Consider the following 17,632-nt stretch of genomic DNA (forward strand, 5'->3'; position numbering starts at 1 on the left):
AGGAAGAATTGTAAGTTTCTGAATGTTACATGCTCCAGGAAATACAGCTGATACACAGTTATACTGGAATTTCAACCAGGCGTCCTCAGCTATTAGGGCTGCTCCCGCTGTGTTCTGACCAACACTGGAACCGAAGGAGACGTTGAAGCAAGTCTTTTTCCAGCAGCACCCTGGCCCCAGATGGGACCTTTTCTTTATTCCCTGCCAGTAAAAACGGATAGAACCTAGGGAGGAGAAGGGGACGACAGAGGATGAGATGGTTGGATGGCATCACCGACTCAACGGACAGGAGTTTGGGTAAACTCCGGGAGTTGGTGATGGACAGGGAGGCCTGGCGTGCTGCAGTCCATGGGATCACAAAGAGTCGGACACGACTGAGCCACTGAACTGAACTGAGGGCACCCTTTGTAGCCCACTACTTGTTTTACCTGGTTGTTTAAAAATGAACTTAATGGGGAAATTGCGAAAAAGGACAGCTGTCACAAGTGGACTATGGACTTCAGGTTAAAGTGTCACGATGTTAAATTTGATTGTATTGACTGTAGTGTGTAATATAAAAGAATATCCTTTTCCTTAAGAAATATACACCGAAGTCTTAAGGAGTGAAGGAATGTGATGCATGCTATGCTGCATGTGTGCGTTCTAAGTCGCTGGCTCTTTGAGACCCAATGGACTGTAGTCCCCCAGGCTCCTCTGTCCTTTGGATTCTCCAGGCAAGGATACTGAGGTGGGCTGTCATGCCTCCAGGGAATCTTCCAGATCCATTGATCGATCCTGGGTCTCTTATGTCTTCTGCACTGGCAGGCGGGTTCTTTACCACTAGTGCCACCTGGGAAGCCCGGTGATATATGCTACCTACTCTTAGTTAGGAACTAACATGTATGTATATGTAAGGAGGTATGCGTTGAAGTTTCTTTTACCATTGACTGGCTTGATCTCCCTGCAGTCCAAGGGAATCTCAAGAGTCTTCTCCAACACCAGAGTTTCAAAAGCATCAATTCTTCTGTGCTCAGCTTTATGGTCCAATTCTCACATCCATACATGACTGCTGGAAAAACCATAGCTTTGACTAGACGGACCTTTGTCGGCAAAGTAATGACTTAGGTCATAAAAGGCTCTGCATCTTCCTGCTAGCCCTCTCTTTTTCATTCACTCAGAACCCAAGTTTAGTGGAATCCAGCTGCCATGTCATGAGGACACTTAAGCAGCCTGTAGGGACATCCTGGTGTCCAGGAACTGAGGCCCCTATCAACAGATATGTGAGTGAGTCATCTTGGAGTCGGTCCTCCAGTCCTGATCAAGGCTGTGGCTGACAGCAGCCCCTGCTAGTCAGTCCTAAAGGAAATCAACCCTAAATCTCCACTAGAAGGACTGATGCTGAAGCTGCAGCTGCAATACCTTCGCCACCTGATGCGAAGAACCGACTCGTTGGAAAAGACCCTGATGCTGGGAAAGATTGAGGGCAGGAGGAGAGCGGGGTGGCAGAAGATGAGATGGCTGGATGGCATTACTGACTCAATGGACATGAGTTTGAGCAAATTCCAGGAAACTGTGAAAGACAGGGAAGCCTGGCATGCTGCAGTCCATGGGGTCACAAAGAGTCAGACACGACTGAGTGTCAGAACAATAAGAACCCTTGCCAACATCCTGACTGTGACTTCAGGAAACCCTGAACTAGGACCACCCAGCTTAGCCACTCCCAGTTTCCTGACTCTCAGAAACTGTAAGATAAAAAAATTACTGTTTTAAGCTACTAAACCTTGGGGTAGTTTGGTACACAGCTTTGGTACACTGCTATAGATAACTAATAATAGGGTAAAGGGAATGTGTGTTCTTGGTATTATTATTGCAACTTTTCTGTGAGCTTAAAATTATTTTAAAATGTTAAAAAGTAAATTTGATTGAATTTTCCTATTTCAATAACTGACTAGAAATGGCAAACAAATCAATTTCCATGGAAGGAAAAAGAAAAGCATTTTAACCTGATACTTCAAGTTATGTGTTCCTATAATAAGTAAACTCAACATTTGTTTTAAAATGTTCTCTTATGGAAATTGAATTGAAACTCCAGAGAAAGTAAGATGAGATAGATTTCATAATTTAAATACCCAGGAGCCTGTTTTGGATGAATGAAGAAGCCTGGTAAGACCATGTTTTGTGTGGTTACTCTTTATTAAAATCACCCTTCATCCAGCTGTACCAGTTTTATCATCCTAAGAACTGAGTCAGTCATTCAAAAAATATTTGAGTACCTCTGTCTGTCACTGTTTTACTAGACACTGGAGATACATCGATGAATGACATGGTATTTATCTGCATAGAGCTGAATTACACCGGGGGACAGGCTATAAAACAAACACAAAAGGAAGATAATTGGAAATTGTAGTAAGTGCTGTTGTAAAAAAAAAAAAGGTAATAAGAAAAATTTAACACACACTGAATGTCCAGAATGTCCCAGGTATAGTGCTAGAAGAGCTGCAATAGTAAACATGAGAGATGAGGCTTGTTCTAACAGACTTATTGTGAATATATAATTCTTGTGGCTTTATATGTGATTTGGGTCATGAAGATTCAGACTTTACATTGAGAGGTTGACATGTCAGTTAGGGTTCTCTGGTGACAGTCAACAGAAACTAGCATTAGCTAACATAAGCAAAAAGGAATGATTTGAAAGGATATTAAAGTTCCCAAAATTAATGAGAAAGTCAAGAATCAGACTTGAAAACAGGCAAAAACCTATGTTTGGAAAGTTCCTTAGAACCTTTCATGAGAGAAATCCCTGGTAAAAACAGCAAGTGGGTGCAGCTAAATATTCCTAAATAAACAAGATTGTGTTACAGAATCCAACCCCCTAAAGTGAAAGAGAGGTCGCTCAGTCGTGTCCGACTCTTTGTGACCCTGTGGACTGTAGAGTACCAGGCTCCTCCGTCCATGGGATTCTCCAGGCAAGAATACTGGAGTGGGTTGCCATTTCCTTCTCCAGCCCCCTAAATGTGCCCTTTATTAAAGAAATTGCATTTTGCCATGTGAACAGAAGAGGGCCTCCTTAGCTATGAAATAGTCACCTCGCTTCTGTAGAACTACCTGTTCTTTAAGAAAATCCTACCCGTTTCATCAAGAACAGAAAAAGCCACCAAAGCCCCACCCCATAAAAGCCTATTCTTTAAAAAACAAAAACAAAAACAGAAAATGACAATTTTTCAGTTAATAGAAAATACTACCCTCTAGAAAATATGAAACAGAGGAAAGCTATGTATTTTACTCCAATATGAATTAAATATCATTAAATAGAGAATCTTTCACATTGCAGATGTGAAAGAATTGAGTTAAAAATTCAACAGGAAGATGAGACTTGAGCAAACTCAGGCAGTATACTGAAAAAATAAAATCATCTAAAATGTGAAACCTAAATTACAGGGTTTCTAAAAACATGAAGGTGAGAAACATGGAGGAGAGGAGTAAAATCAGCTATGAAGAAAAATAGAGAAAATAAGGATCAGAAAATGACATGGAAAAATTCCCTGGACCTCCAGGAAAACAACAACAAACAAAGCATTTTTTCCAAAGGGGAAAAAAAATCAAGTGGTGCCAGACTTCTTGAAAATAACACCAAGCAACACAGCAGTGGAGCAACATTTAAAAAAAAAAAAAAACTCAAGGAAACATAATGTGAGCCAAAGATTTTATAGTATGTAAAGCTGTACTTAAAGTGTCTAGGCTCTAGAAAGTTTAAACATGCTAGAACTTGAGGAATATTGTACTTACAAGCCCTCCTTGAGTACTTAACTAGAAAAGCTTCATCCAGTTTCAAAGAGTTGGTTGGGGAGCCTTTGGCTAAAGTATTGAAGAGTATTAAATGTACTTAAATATATTTAAGTACATTAAATATATTTATAAAGTATATTAGTATACTAGAATATATTGAATTTTATAACAAACTAGGATGAGAAAATAGTGTGTAAATGTTTTATGTTCTAAAAATTTAAGATAGAAAGAAGGCAACTAAGTAAATATGGGAAGATGGGAGAAAGGAGTAGATTAAGTTTGTTGGTTGTCACAAAGGCAATTAGATGGGAGTCAAAGTATATCATCTAAAACAGCAAAGAGTCTGCCCTGGTGGTCTGGTCGTTAAGTCTCCACCTTCCATTGCAGGGGACTCGAGTTCCATCCCTGGTTGGGGAACTAAGATCTCACATGTTCTGTGGTGTGGCCAAAAAATAAATACATAGGATGGCAAATGATAGTAGAAGCTTGGAAAAGCAAAAAGGGGTCTTTTACAGCATTACATAAAATGTTATCAGTATAAATGTAAACCATTAGAATGTAAAAACCTTTTATGTTCTAAAGATAAAAAGAAATTTTAAAAGCAAGGAACACTCCACATAGTGAAAGAAACAGTAAATACAGCAATATACACACTCATTTATATTTTTTAAAAAGAAACAGGAAAGATAAACTAGCAACTAATGAAAATAATTACCTATAAGAGCTGGTTAGGAATGGAGTAGAAGCATAGGCATGACAGCCAGGTTACTCTGAGTGTACTTTTTCATAGTTTAACTTTGAGCCATGTAAATGCTTCACATTCAAAAACCATAAAAATTTTAAATAAATACAAAATTGAATACAAACAAAAACAAATGAAATTAGTTATATCACATTTTAACATAACTATGTAGAGAAAAGAGTAATTTTCATTAACTTTTGAACACTGTACTCTGACTACATTTTCTTAGTGGGCTATTATTCTAAGGACAGAGAATTGCAGAGATCTTAAATTTTATTCTGTATGTTTACCATTAGTAATACTGCTATTGTAGTGCTGAAACATAAGCTGTAAGTAAAACATATAAGCAGTTATGGGCTTCTCTGGTAGCTCAGCTGGTAAAGAATCTGTCTGCAATGCAGGGGACCCCAGTTCAATTCCTAGGTCGGGAAGATTCCCCTGGTGAAGGGAATGGCTACCCACTCCAACATTCTTGCCTGGAGAATCCCAAGGACAGAGGAACCGGGACGTCTACAGTCCACGGGGTCGCAAAGAGTCGGATACAACTGAGTAACTAACCACAGCTTACAGCACAAGCAAATACATTTTTACAAACCAATATTTTTACTGCAAGAGAAAAGAGAGGAAAATATAAAATAATAAAAAAGCCTGTAATGCTTAAATTTAATTGTAAACATCAATTTGAATTTCTGAATTCTTAAAAATGTTATTTCCTAGCTATGCCCACTGAAATATGGCCCAGAAACAAATGGGAGTTAAAATTTCATTTCCCCCGAAAAGGAATAGATAGGGCTTCTTGAAGAAATAGCTAATATTCCCCAGGTTTGGAACATGACTCGTACAAGGCATGTCTGGGACATGTTGTTATACCTGAAGAAAGGAAGAATTCAAAGACTAATGTGATCATGTCTAAAAGATACAGAAGCTAGTTTGCAGTGACTTACACTGGCTTCTGGCTCACAATAGGAACATCAAAAATAACTATGATGTAACTGACTATAATACATTGAAGAACAAAAGCATTGATTCTTGAAAAAAAGAGAGAGAGGACTTTGGGAAAAAGGAAGGAGGGAAAATAGTCTTTTTAAAATAGAGAACAAACTAATAAACGTAAAAGAGAGAATTTGAAAAAAATTTGTGTTTTGAGAATTAAAAATTTTAAACCATCATTTTGCACCTCAGTGTGATAAACGATTCAATTAAGATCATCAGTTGATGCTAGAGACATTAAATAAAAGGCTGTTAGAAAAAAGAACATTCTCATGGTGCCAAAATATTACCCTAAAGAATACTATTACTAAAGGGAGAAAAATGACCTTTACAATGGAAAGATCTGTTAGTCATAATCTTAACTGAACAATTATCATCAATAATGAGACAATCTAGAATTTCGTGTCTTCTGATATGATACAATATAAAACCTGTAAGATAATCCATGAAATGCTCTTTCAAACAACATTTAACCTGAATTTAATCAAACCTATAGACTTCCAGTTCAAAGGAAATGCAAATAAAACAAATCAAGTATATAGACAGATCAAGGACAGATGTCAAGTAACTTAGATTCTTCAAAAAGTCACGACAGGGAAAAAAAGCCATCAGGGTACGAGGAAGTCTCTTCCAGGCTAAAAGAGACAATCAAATAGAAAGTATGAACCTTAATTGAATAGATCACAACAAGAAAAACCCTAAAAAAGTTCATTTTTGAGACAATTGGAAATATCTGAATATGAATATAGATGGTACAATCAATTTAAATTTTCTTAAGTGTGACAATGGGATTGAATTTAATTAGAAAAAATGTCCTTATTTTAGGAGTAAAGTGTCCTGATAAAGCTAGTGGCAAAATGTTAATAATTGTTGAGTTCAGGTGGAAGGCAAATGGGAATACCATTATTTCAACTTTTATATACTTAAACATTTTTTTTTAATGAGAAGCTGATGAAAATTTAAATAGAAAAAACAAAAAAAGGTCTTTAACAATGCTTACTTTGTGAGTGCCTAAAGATAACCCAGGGCTTCACTGCTGGCTCAGATGGTAAAGAATTTGCCTGCAATGCAGGAGACCCGGGTTCAAAACCTAGTGGAGGTGATGGAATTCCAGCTGAGCTATTTAAAATCCTAAAACACGATGCTGTGAAAGTGCTGCATTCAATATGTCAGCAAATTTGGAAAATAGCAGTGGCCACAGGACTGGAAAAGGTCAGTTTTCATGCCAATCCCAAAGAAGCACAATGCCAAAGAATGCTCAACTACTGTACATTTGCACTCATTTCACATGCTAAAAGGTTATATTCAAAATCCTTCAAGCTAGGCTTCAGCAGTATGTGAAGTGAGTTTTCAGATGTACAAGTTAGCTTTAGAAAAGGCAGAGAAACGAGATATCAAATTGCCAACATCCACTGGATCAGAGAAAGCAAGGAAATTCCACAAAAACTTCTGCTTCACTGACTAGAGAAAGCCTGAAAGCCTTTGTGTGGATCACAACAAATTGTGGAAAATTCCTAAAGAGATGGGAATACCAGACCACCATATCTGCCTCCTGAGAAACCTGTATGCTAGTTAAGAAGCAACAGTTAGAACCTTATATGGAACAACAGACTGGTTCAAAATTGGGAAAGGAGTAAGACAAGGCTGTATATTGTCACCCTACTTAACATATGCAGAGTACATCATGCAAAATGCTGTGCCAAATGAATCACAAACTGGGATCAAGATTGCCCAGAGAAATATCAACAACCTCAGATATGCAGTTGATACCACTCTAATGACAGAAAGCAAAGAGAAACTAAAGAGCCTCTTGATGCAAGTGAAAGAGGAGAGTGAAAAAGCTGGCTTAAAACTCAACATTCAAAAAATTAAGATCACGGCATCCAGTCCCATCACTTCATGGCCAATAAAAGGTGAAAAAGTGGAAGCAGTGACAGATTTTATTTTCCTGGGCTCCAAAATCACTGCAGCTGGTGATGCAGCCATGAAATTAAAATTTGCTTGCTCTTTTGAAGAAAAGCTATGAGCAACCTAGACAGCATATTAAAAAGCAGAGACAGCACTTTTCTGACAAAAGCCCTTATAGTCAAAGCTATGGTTTTTCCAGTAGTCATGTATGGATGTGAGAGTTGGACCATAAACAAGGCTGAGTGCTGAAGAACTGATGCTTTTGAACTGTGGTGCTGGAGAAGACTCTTGAGAGTCCCTTGGACAGAAAGGAGATCAAACTAGTCAATTCTAAAGGAAATCAACCATGAATATTCATCGGAAGGACTGATGCTGAAACTCCTATACTTTGGCCACCTGATGCGAAGAGCCAACTCATTGTAAAAGACCCTGATGCTGGGAAAAGTGAAGTCGCTCAGTCATGTCTGACTCTGTGACCCAATGCTGGGAAAGATTGAAGGCAAAAGGAGAAGAGGCGGGTAGAGGATGAGATGGTTAGATGGCATCAGCATCACTGACTCAATGGACATGAATTTGAGCAAACTCCAGGAGATGGTGAAGGACAGGGAAGCCTGGTGTGCTGCATGTAGTCTACCGGGTTGGAGTTGAACAAGATTTAGTAGCGACTGATGAACAACAAAACGGTAAAGGATACAAAGTAATGGAAATTTGGGGCATTGTGTGTGTGTGTGTGTGTGTGTGTATAGTAGTTGTTTAGTTGGTAAGTTATGTCCAACTCTTTTGCAACCCCATGGACTGCAGCCTACCAGGCTCTTCTGTCCAAGGGATTCTTCAGGCAAGTATACTGGAGTGGGTTGCCATTTCTCTCTCCAGGGGATTTTCCCAACCCCGGGATCGCGCCTGCTTCTCCTGTATTGGCAGGCAGATTCTCAGGGGAGCCTATGTATATATATACACATACATATGTATATATAAAACATCCAAGGTAAGCTTCAGATTTTAAAATTTTAGAATTCATAGCAGTATTTTAAGTCATAAAATGAAGCATAAACTCACCTGATTTTCTGTAATCCTATCATCACCCAAGAAACATTACTCTACTGTTGTTACAATATTTAAAACCTATTGAAGCACATTGCATATATTAGAACAAAGCGCTTAGTGTAATTTTTAATGGCTGTATTTACTATCCAAGCAGAATAAAGTAAAATGAAACGTAAAACTTCAGCCTAAGGAGAGAACTTAAATCCCCAATTATTAGAAATTGTTTTTGTATATACAATGTCTTTTAAGAAACAGCAAACACATAAACCCACATCCACAGATTTTGTTTAAAATATATGTGAAGTCTGATTTAACACATTTAATTAAACCTTTTAAATACTCTGTGTTTAAAGTATGTCTTAACAAGAGTGCATTTTCAGATTACCCCCAAAACACTGTAACAGCATTCATTATTCTTTTAAATCCTTAGTGAGTTTAATTTAAAAAAAGGATGAAAGTGTATATCTCAGGTAAACTATTTTCAAAGGAATATCATTACTGTTTAAAGAAGTTATTTTAACATACCAGAGACCCTAAATAAATAAACATAAATAAATGCATAAATGAAAAAACCTGGTTAGATCTAATGGAGGTTTGATACTTAACACCAATAAAGGATGACTGGAAATGTGGAGCTATCAGTTAACAGTGAAGGTCTATTATGAGCCATCCTAGCAACTGATACCAATTTTATTCTATGAACTCCTCCTCAGAGTAGTGATGGCTAATGGTAATTTAAAATTAGCTCAGGAAACACCCTTCTAGTTGCAAGATGGGATGCTGTTCAATTCATGAATTGCCAAAAAAGCCAATTAGATAATAAATACATAAATAAAATTAGCTCAAAATTGTACATAAATATACAGCATAGGTTAAATTTATAAATTTTAAAATTTGTCTAATTATCCCAGCATTTAATAAAATTGTCATTAAATATCAGAACTGAAAACTAAATAAATAATACAAGTGCTACTTAGTACTGTATCTGATTGTTTTTCTACCCTTCAGTCGTGTGTTCAGAAGCATCTGACAAAATTTCTGAAATTAAAAATGACAATGTGTGTAAAAGTCTTTATGAGCTTCACAGGCGGAGCTCGTGGTAAAGAACCCACCTACCACTGCAGGAGACATAAGAGACACAGGTTCTGCTTGCTAGGTTGGGAGGAACCCTTGGAGTGGGGCATGGCAACCCACTCCAGTGTTCTTGCCTGGAGATTCTCACGGACAGAGGAGCCTGGTGGGCTACAGTCCACAGGGTTTCAAGAGCCGGCCATGACTGAAGCGACTTAGTGTGCAGCATGCACAAGTCTCTAGAAACAATTGTCATTGCTTGTGTCATTCTCATCAATTCAGAAAAATGTGTATTAGTGACGAATGGTAAGGAAACATCCTCAGGAGGTTCCAGCAGAAGTGTCTTTGTTATTCATGTTGGGCTCTTCAAATTACACAAGCTAATTTATGCTAACATGAGACCCTGGTGTCTGAGGTCTGCTAGTTCTCCAGGGAGGATCAGGGCTGGAGAGTGAGTTCAACTATGTGATCAAAGAATCAATCAAGCATGCCAAATAATAAGACTGTGGTAAAAATATGAAAACCAAAGCATGGGTGAAATTTTCCCAGTTGGCAGTACTCTGCATGGAGTATCATCGATTTTAGCTAGGAGTATATATACAGCATTGTCCAAGGCTTCACCAGGAATGGACAATTGGAAAAGATGACTGGAATTTAGACCCCTCCTTATCTCTGTCCAATGTTCTCTTCTTTGTCTGGAATTTGTATCCTTTATCTGGAATAACTATGATTGTGAGTATAATAGCTATCAGTGAGTTCTGTCTTACCAGTGAATTTTTGAACCTAGGTGAATTTGGGAAACCTCTGAATTTATAGTCACCAAGACACTCTACAATAGTAGAATTTCAAATCTTTGGGATTTGAGGACAGTTTATTCCCTCTGATATTTTCACTTCTAGAATGTGTAGGTAATCAATCCTGCTTTGAAAAAAATTCTCTTTAAGAACAGTAAGAAAGACAATTGTGATTACTAATACTGGTCACTATTATGAAGCATATTTGCATAGCACAGGATTCAAGAATTTTGATATACTTTGAACAGAAGTATTCCAATACAAATATAAAGATTTTCAGTTGGTGCTCCTCATGTAGTTAGGACTCCACACTTCCACTGCAGGGGGCATAGGTTTGATCCCTGGTTGGGGAACTAAGATCCTGCAAGCCATGCAACACAGCCAAAACAATAAATTATGAAGAAAATATATACCAGTTACTATAATCTCTTAACTTTGACACTATCAAAAGAGATAATTTGTTTAAAGCAAAAAGTTTTAGACTGTTATAATCATACAGGTAGAGAAATTCTAACTAGTTTAAATGAGATGCAGTCTTTCACGCTACAGCATAGTAGAAAGGAAGCTCACATACAGGATCAAGGTTACCAGAGAGGCAGGGAAGGGCTCAGGGAGTCATTTCTGATCTATGGAAAGACTAACTCATGGTTAAGTCAGACACGGGTGAACAGGAAAAAAGGAAATATAGGAAAAAATTTACACAGTTAGGAAAATAATCTATTTTCAAAAATCTAGAGAATAAAAAATAACTGGATACCAAAAAATGACAAAGAGAAATTTATCAATTAAAAAGCCATTTAAACAAAAGACCAATTTATACATTCCTTTGAATTATGTCCATAAAAAATTTAAATATACAAATCACAACCCCAAACCCAGAAGAATCTTTCTAAACAAATGAAATACATACAATGACAAATTCAGAATCCAAATCATTTAAAAAATATTTTAAAAATCACAGTAAATTTTATCTTATAATAAGAAATAAAAAAATCAAAATGAGTTATATACAATTGTTAAAGTTTCAAAAGTTAAATGATGGAGCAATGGTACCATAATTTCTTTAAATAAGTTCTATTTACTAATATTTGTACAATATACCTATTTCAATATTCTGTTAGATAATGAATTTAAATAGCAAATGTTGAAACAATGAAAACATTGAATTATAGTTATTCTTAAAACATCCTAATTTTGCCTATGTGTCCAAAATTGTGAATTACAGTAATATCCTCAAGAAAAGCCAGTATTTGGTAAAGCAAGGCACACAGGACCAGATTTTGATAAAGGTGCTTTTTCTTTGGTCCTACAAATACTTTATATAAGCTACATATCTGGGAGATTCTTAAGATGACTTTCAATATAGCATAAATAACTTTTATAAACTTTTTATCATGTAGAGCATACAGTCACATGTAATTAAATATTACAATAACGAATGTGTAAGTAAGATGAGTGATGCTAAACCCTGTTTTTAAATACAAAACTCAGATGAGTGACTATACAATGACATGTTAAAGTTTAATAATCTGATATGTAGGAAAAGTTTATCAATTCTTAGGAATAGTCTTATTACACTAGGTCTACTAAAGCACAAAGTCAATTAGTTTCCACTCAGATTCTGTCTCCTGGGAATCTAGTTTAAATATCAAATCACCTTTCCTTCTATGAAACTGTGACATTCAATATAAATTGATGTAAACATTCAAGTTTTGTATGTCTAAACTACATTTTCCACTGTAAAAGTAGTCTACGACTTCTCTAAAAATCACTTATTAAAGAATTGGTAATATTACTGTGTTGATTACATCTATATGTTGCATTTCAAGCTTTTCTTCCAAAATACCATAGTTTTAAAGTTTTGTAGAACTATCAACTGGCACTCTTCTCCCATGGGTTAGCACGTTTCTTTAAAATGAACAAAGTTGTTGAGAGATAAATGTCAACTTTAAAAAGTATAAGAATTTAAATAATCAAGGAATCATCATTATAGAAGGGTGACATAATAAGGCTTTTGGAGGTCATCAAAACACATGCCACACAGAAGAAAATGGCAATATGTGTACATATGACATGATCTAGGACACGGGTCCACTGTTTCAAATATGGTTATTTCTTTATGAATCAAAAACTATAGACTATACAACCAATTCTCTATTCCAACCTACCAGAAAAGCAAAATATAAATTATGCTTGTCTAATAAAAGTTTGCTTTGAGAATATACTTTAGACTATTTTGCCTGTTCTCTGAACTCTTGACTACATTTTATAAACTTTGGAGGGAATCTTGAAAGTTGCGTTTTTGTATCATTTTTTGAGGTGTTAAAATTGGGAGAGACTAAACTTGAATTCACAATTAATGATTAATGCATATCAGATTAATACATAAGTACCCAACACTTCAGTGTAAGCTGAACATAAATCTTTATATTTAGTCTTGAATTCTCTGCATTACAGGATTTAGATTTCTCTTAGCATTAAGTAGTAAATGTAAATCTAAATGTTGTTATAGTCTAAAAACACCATTCTCAAATTGTAGTAAAGTTATTTAATAAATACTCTAAAAAGTAGTCACTGAAAAATGTAAGTCAGAGTTCCAGAAAGTTTGCTTGGTACCAATTTGGAATTACCAGCAAATTAATGTAAAAATACTTTGTAATTTTAAGCATTTCTAAAAACTCTGTATGGAATCTATTAGGCCTGTGTCTTGTTGAGACTAGGTTTGCCTCAGCAAAGTAACACAGCCAGTCCTAATTAGCCGAGACTAGCCAACAGATTGTAACATAGTATTTTCAGCCAAATTTTAACAAAATCCATTAGAATTATATAAAAATATTTATTTTTTACAGTTTTTATACAATTAGAACAGGAGACTTTTAAAAATACATAATGCATGAAGGAAAAAATAAAGTACAATACTTTTATACACAATAGGTAATTCTGTCTCTAGTCAACAATAAATTAAACCCCTGTTTCAATTTTAGAAAGTAATTGTGCCCACCAATTCATTTGATCATTTCTGCTATATTTTCTCTCCCTGAACCATAACTCATGTAATTTGCAATCTCAATTCCAGTGCTAATCAAATGGAAAAGAAATGGAAAATAAACCACTACTGTAAAGCAAAGTTGTGGCTCTTTCTTGGAAGCTTTTGTAAGGTCACAAAAAGGGAGTTCAGAATTTGGCTGCCTCTCTCAGACATTTGATCAGAATATTCCTAGGAATGGTGGGTTTATGAGAGGCCTAGAAAGTTCTTCTGAACACTTTAAATTTATAGCTATAGTGCCATTTAAAATATATCATGGCAATCTGGAATGTCTAAGTCATTCTGGTCTCAATTTATTGATATCTATATTATTATATATTTGGTTGTTTTGTCATCAGTTATAGATCAATGAATAAAATCATCATCTAAAAACGCTCTAGTGTGTAGAGTATATGCTCTGATAGTTTAAAATTCTCCAAATGGAGACATTAGACAATAATTATTATTTTAAATTATTAAATGAGTATTTAACCCCTTTAAATTATATTTTAAAACTTTGATGGAAATTAACACAGAGAAATTTATTTTAAAGTAATATTAAGGATTTATCCAATTTACAGAAAAGAAATACAATTAAGAGATAAAGGACAAACTCCATTAATGTAAAAGCCACTGGCTACTGTCTAGTGTAGGAACGAATGGATTGCATTCAGCAGTTTCAAAGCACTAAAGAGGTCTTAAAGTTTAGATGGAGAAACAGATGTGTATATTTCTTTATATTAAATTTAAATATGAATGTTATTCTCTGACAAATCAGACCCAGAAAGTTACTTTATCAACTTTTATGCATTTGAACATTTGCAACATATAGCAATCCTTTGTTTAGTAATCTTCTGTATAAATATAAAAATCTGAGATATGTGAAAATGTTTTTCAAATCATACTATTTCTTCACAGCTTTATAATTATAATGTTCAAACTTTGAATGTTATTTGATATATCTGTACAGAAAGAATAAGATAAAAAACATTTAATAAAATTAAATATATGTAATTTGCAAAATTGATGTCTGACACTTGCTGTGTGCTGTTTCAAAGAGTGCATAGGATATTTCTGCAGCAATCAAAAACATAATATCTTTTTAAGAACTCAGATTTTAAATTTCCTCTAGTAATTTATTCTAATCCCTGGAAATACTTTCAAGTTTTGATTTTTATATGCAATAGGCATTTTGTTACATATATGTATATTTTATCCTTAAACTTTTATATTTTCAAACCATTTGAACATTATGATCAGATTCAGCATGATGATTTTCTCTTAGAATCTGTAGAAGTCCTCTGTGCAGCATTAATGTTGCGATTCCCAGTGCACCATTGTGAAAAACCAGATAAATTACCACTATGCTTTAGTGGGATTTCCTGCAGGTTTGGGATCATAACCATATAGGAAAGTAGCTGTTATTACAAGGATGGCTCCAAGGAAAAAGACACTAAATAGATGAAGAAAAAAATGAAAAAGAGAAAATCAGATTAAAAACAACAAAAATTATATTTCTTTACTATAAAATACAAATATAATTTGGGAAAAAATGTTCCAATAACATGGCTAACAAATACTAAGTGGTTACTAGGTTCCAGATATTCAGCTAGGTGTTTTACATGCATTGTCTCATTTAGTTCTCAAAACAACTTTATGAAGAAGGACTAGCATTGCCCTCATTTGTTAATATATGAAGAAACAGGTTTAGAGAATTTAAATAATTGTCTTAAAGTCCCACAACTTGAAGCAGAAAATGGGATTCAAACTTGGGTATGTCTGACTCTAGAGCCAAACCTGCACTTCCATCCACTGTGCTATACTGTCGTCTCCCAAAAGAAGTGTGTATAAAATGTTGTGTTTCATCTTTTATTAAAACCATTTTTAAAAACTGTAGTTAATTTATAATGTTTTGTTAGTTTTGGGTATACAGCAAAGTTATTCAGCTAGACATGTATGTGTATATAAAGTGTTTCATTTTAGTATGCCTTTTGCCTACAATACATTGAAGACTAACAGATTTCAGATGGGGAATACGTGTAAACCTATGGCTGATTCATATCAATGTATGACAAAACCCACTGAAATGTTGTGAAGTAATTAGCCTCCAACTAATAAAAAATAAATAAATAAATAAAATAAAAAATTAAAAAAAAAAAAGAGGCAATCAATCACAAAAAAAAAAAAAAAGAATGCACTCAAAAGTTTATGGAACTAAAATGATGAAGTATGCTTGAAAAGAGAGAAAGGATCTACTTCTTTTGTACAGACAATTCCATATCTATAATGAGAATCAGAAAGCATTATTTTTGTTTTGTGGGGAATAAAACAAGGTTATTATCTGTTAAAAAAAAAAATATACAGGGAAAACTGCACTCTTTTCAAACCAAAGTAAAGTTCAGTTTAAAATCAAAGGTAGTAATAAATAAAACTCAGGACTAATTTTTATAGTAGTAGTGTTGCTCATTCATGTCTGACCATTTGCAACCCCACAGACTGAAGCCCGCCAGGCTCCTCTGTCCATGGTATTCTCCAGGCAAGAATACTGGAGTGGACTGCCATTCCCTTCTCCAGGGGATCTTCCCAACTCAGGGATGAACCCGGGTCTCCTGCATTGAAAGCAGATTCTTTACCATCTGAGCCACAGGGAAAATCAGTTTTTATAGCATGCTTTAAGAAAGGAAATTAGAGTAAGTACAAGAATACTTGGTTTCTTCTTTATCTATCCATATATATAATATACCTTACTATAAACTAGAAATGAATAGAAACTGGTACTGGAACTTAAACTGAATATAAACTAGAATATTCTTTGAAGTGCTATTACAGGGATATGAATTAGTCTTGTTTTTAAAGTTTTTATTAACAGTTATGATTTAAAGGCCCTTTATAATATAGTCCTTCCAGTCTTATCTTCCACACTCCACCCAAGCCCATCTATAATTCAGCCACTCCATTTAGGAAACACAACATGCCTTTCAGGACACTGTCTTTATAGATGTTATTCCTCTGCCTGCAATGTCCCTCCCAAGAAAACTGCTTATTGATAACAACTCAGGTCTAAAGTCTCTAAGACTAACTCCCCTAAGCAAAGTTACTCTATGGTAACACTTTATCACACTATAGTAAATAATATGATATTTACATTCTGCCTCTCTGTTCACCCATGTGTTCCTCATTCATCATTATATTCCTAAGAACCTAGCATATACAGGGAGCTTAGTCACTACCTGTTATGATACGTCTAGTGTTGACTTGCTGCAGATGGGCAACTTTTCAAAAGCCTTGAATACAGGTACACGTATACAATTAAGAGGACATAAAACTTCCTATAATGTATCCTGAAGAAAATTACTACCACAAAAATATTTGGTTAACTACTTAGACTCTGACTGAGCACTATCTTGGTCAATCTAATGAGCTTTTCCTAGCTTTCCAGAAACCTGGAGTTGTATAAAATCACGTGCTCAGTTGGAAAGTTGTCTGATCCAACTTTCTAGGAATCCATTCTATGATATCTCTAACAGGATCTACAAGAATATCTATTACTATCAGGAAACCCCTGCTTTCCCAATCCAGCTATTTTTAAATGGCTCTGAGAGAAAAAAATTTTAAGGAAGAAGCTACCAGAATTTAATACTTAAAGGATTTGCACCCCCTCTTTCTAATGGACTGTGTATATACTTCCATTGCTGCATTGATCATCATTATAATTTATTCTCATGTCTGTTTCTTCGATCACTGTGACCTCCTTGAAGATATTCCTATTTCTCTACGATCTTCTAGTACAGTGACAGACACATAGTGGAAACAATATATTTTTGATAAAAGAATAAGCAAGTCTAAATACAAGGATGGTAACACCAACAAGCAAAATAATGAGCACCTAAAAACAGGAAAGGGAATACTGGTGATAGGATATCAGTAGAGATGTCAAGCAGCCAGCTGAAAATAGGAATCTAGAGTTAAGGTGAAGTTGGGACTCATCTTCATAGAGAGGACAGGGAAGCCATGACAGCAGATAAGATGGATAAGAAAGTGAGTGAGAACTGACAGGTTACCAAAGGAACAACCAGAAAGGTGGGTACAGGGGTCAAGCGTACTACTGAGAAACCAAAAAACTGTTTCAGCAGGTGAAATGGGGATAACAAAGGAAAATATTACACTCAGAATACAGATCTTTGCATTTATTGGATAATGGAAGTTTTCCACAAAAGTAAAAATACATAAAGATGGAGGGCTCAGCTATCTACTTTAGGAAGAATAACCTGTCTCCTCCATCTAACGTGGTGT

At 35.3% G+C, this 17,632-nt stretch overlaps 1 protein-coding gene across 2 annotated transcripts in view; it reads right to left on the bottom strand.

The window, feature by feature from the left end:
- Positions 1-11,078: 11,078 nt before the first annotated feature.
- Positions 11,079-17,632, bottom strand: part of SLC35A3 (solute carrier family 35 member A3) — a 54,320-nt gene continuing 47,766 nt past the window's right edge. For both annotated transcript variants that reach the window (XM_043460548.1, XM_043460549.1), the window contains exon 8: positions 11,079-14,792. In XM_043460548.1, the coding sequence (XP_043316483.1) occupies positions 14,702-14,792 (91 nt within the window). In that variant the 3' untranslated portion in view covers positions 11,079-14,701. The remainder of the gene's footprint in view (positions 14,793-17,632) is intronic.

Source organism: Cervus canadensis, chromosome 2, assembly GCF_019320065.1.
Source record: "Cervus canadensis isolate Bull #8, Minnesota chromosome 2, ASM1932006v1, whole genome shotgun sequence".
In the NCBI taxonomy this organism is placed as follows: domain Eukaryota; kingdom Metazoa; phylum Chordata; class Mammalia; order Artiodactyla; family Cervidae; genus Cervus; species Cervus canadensis.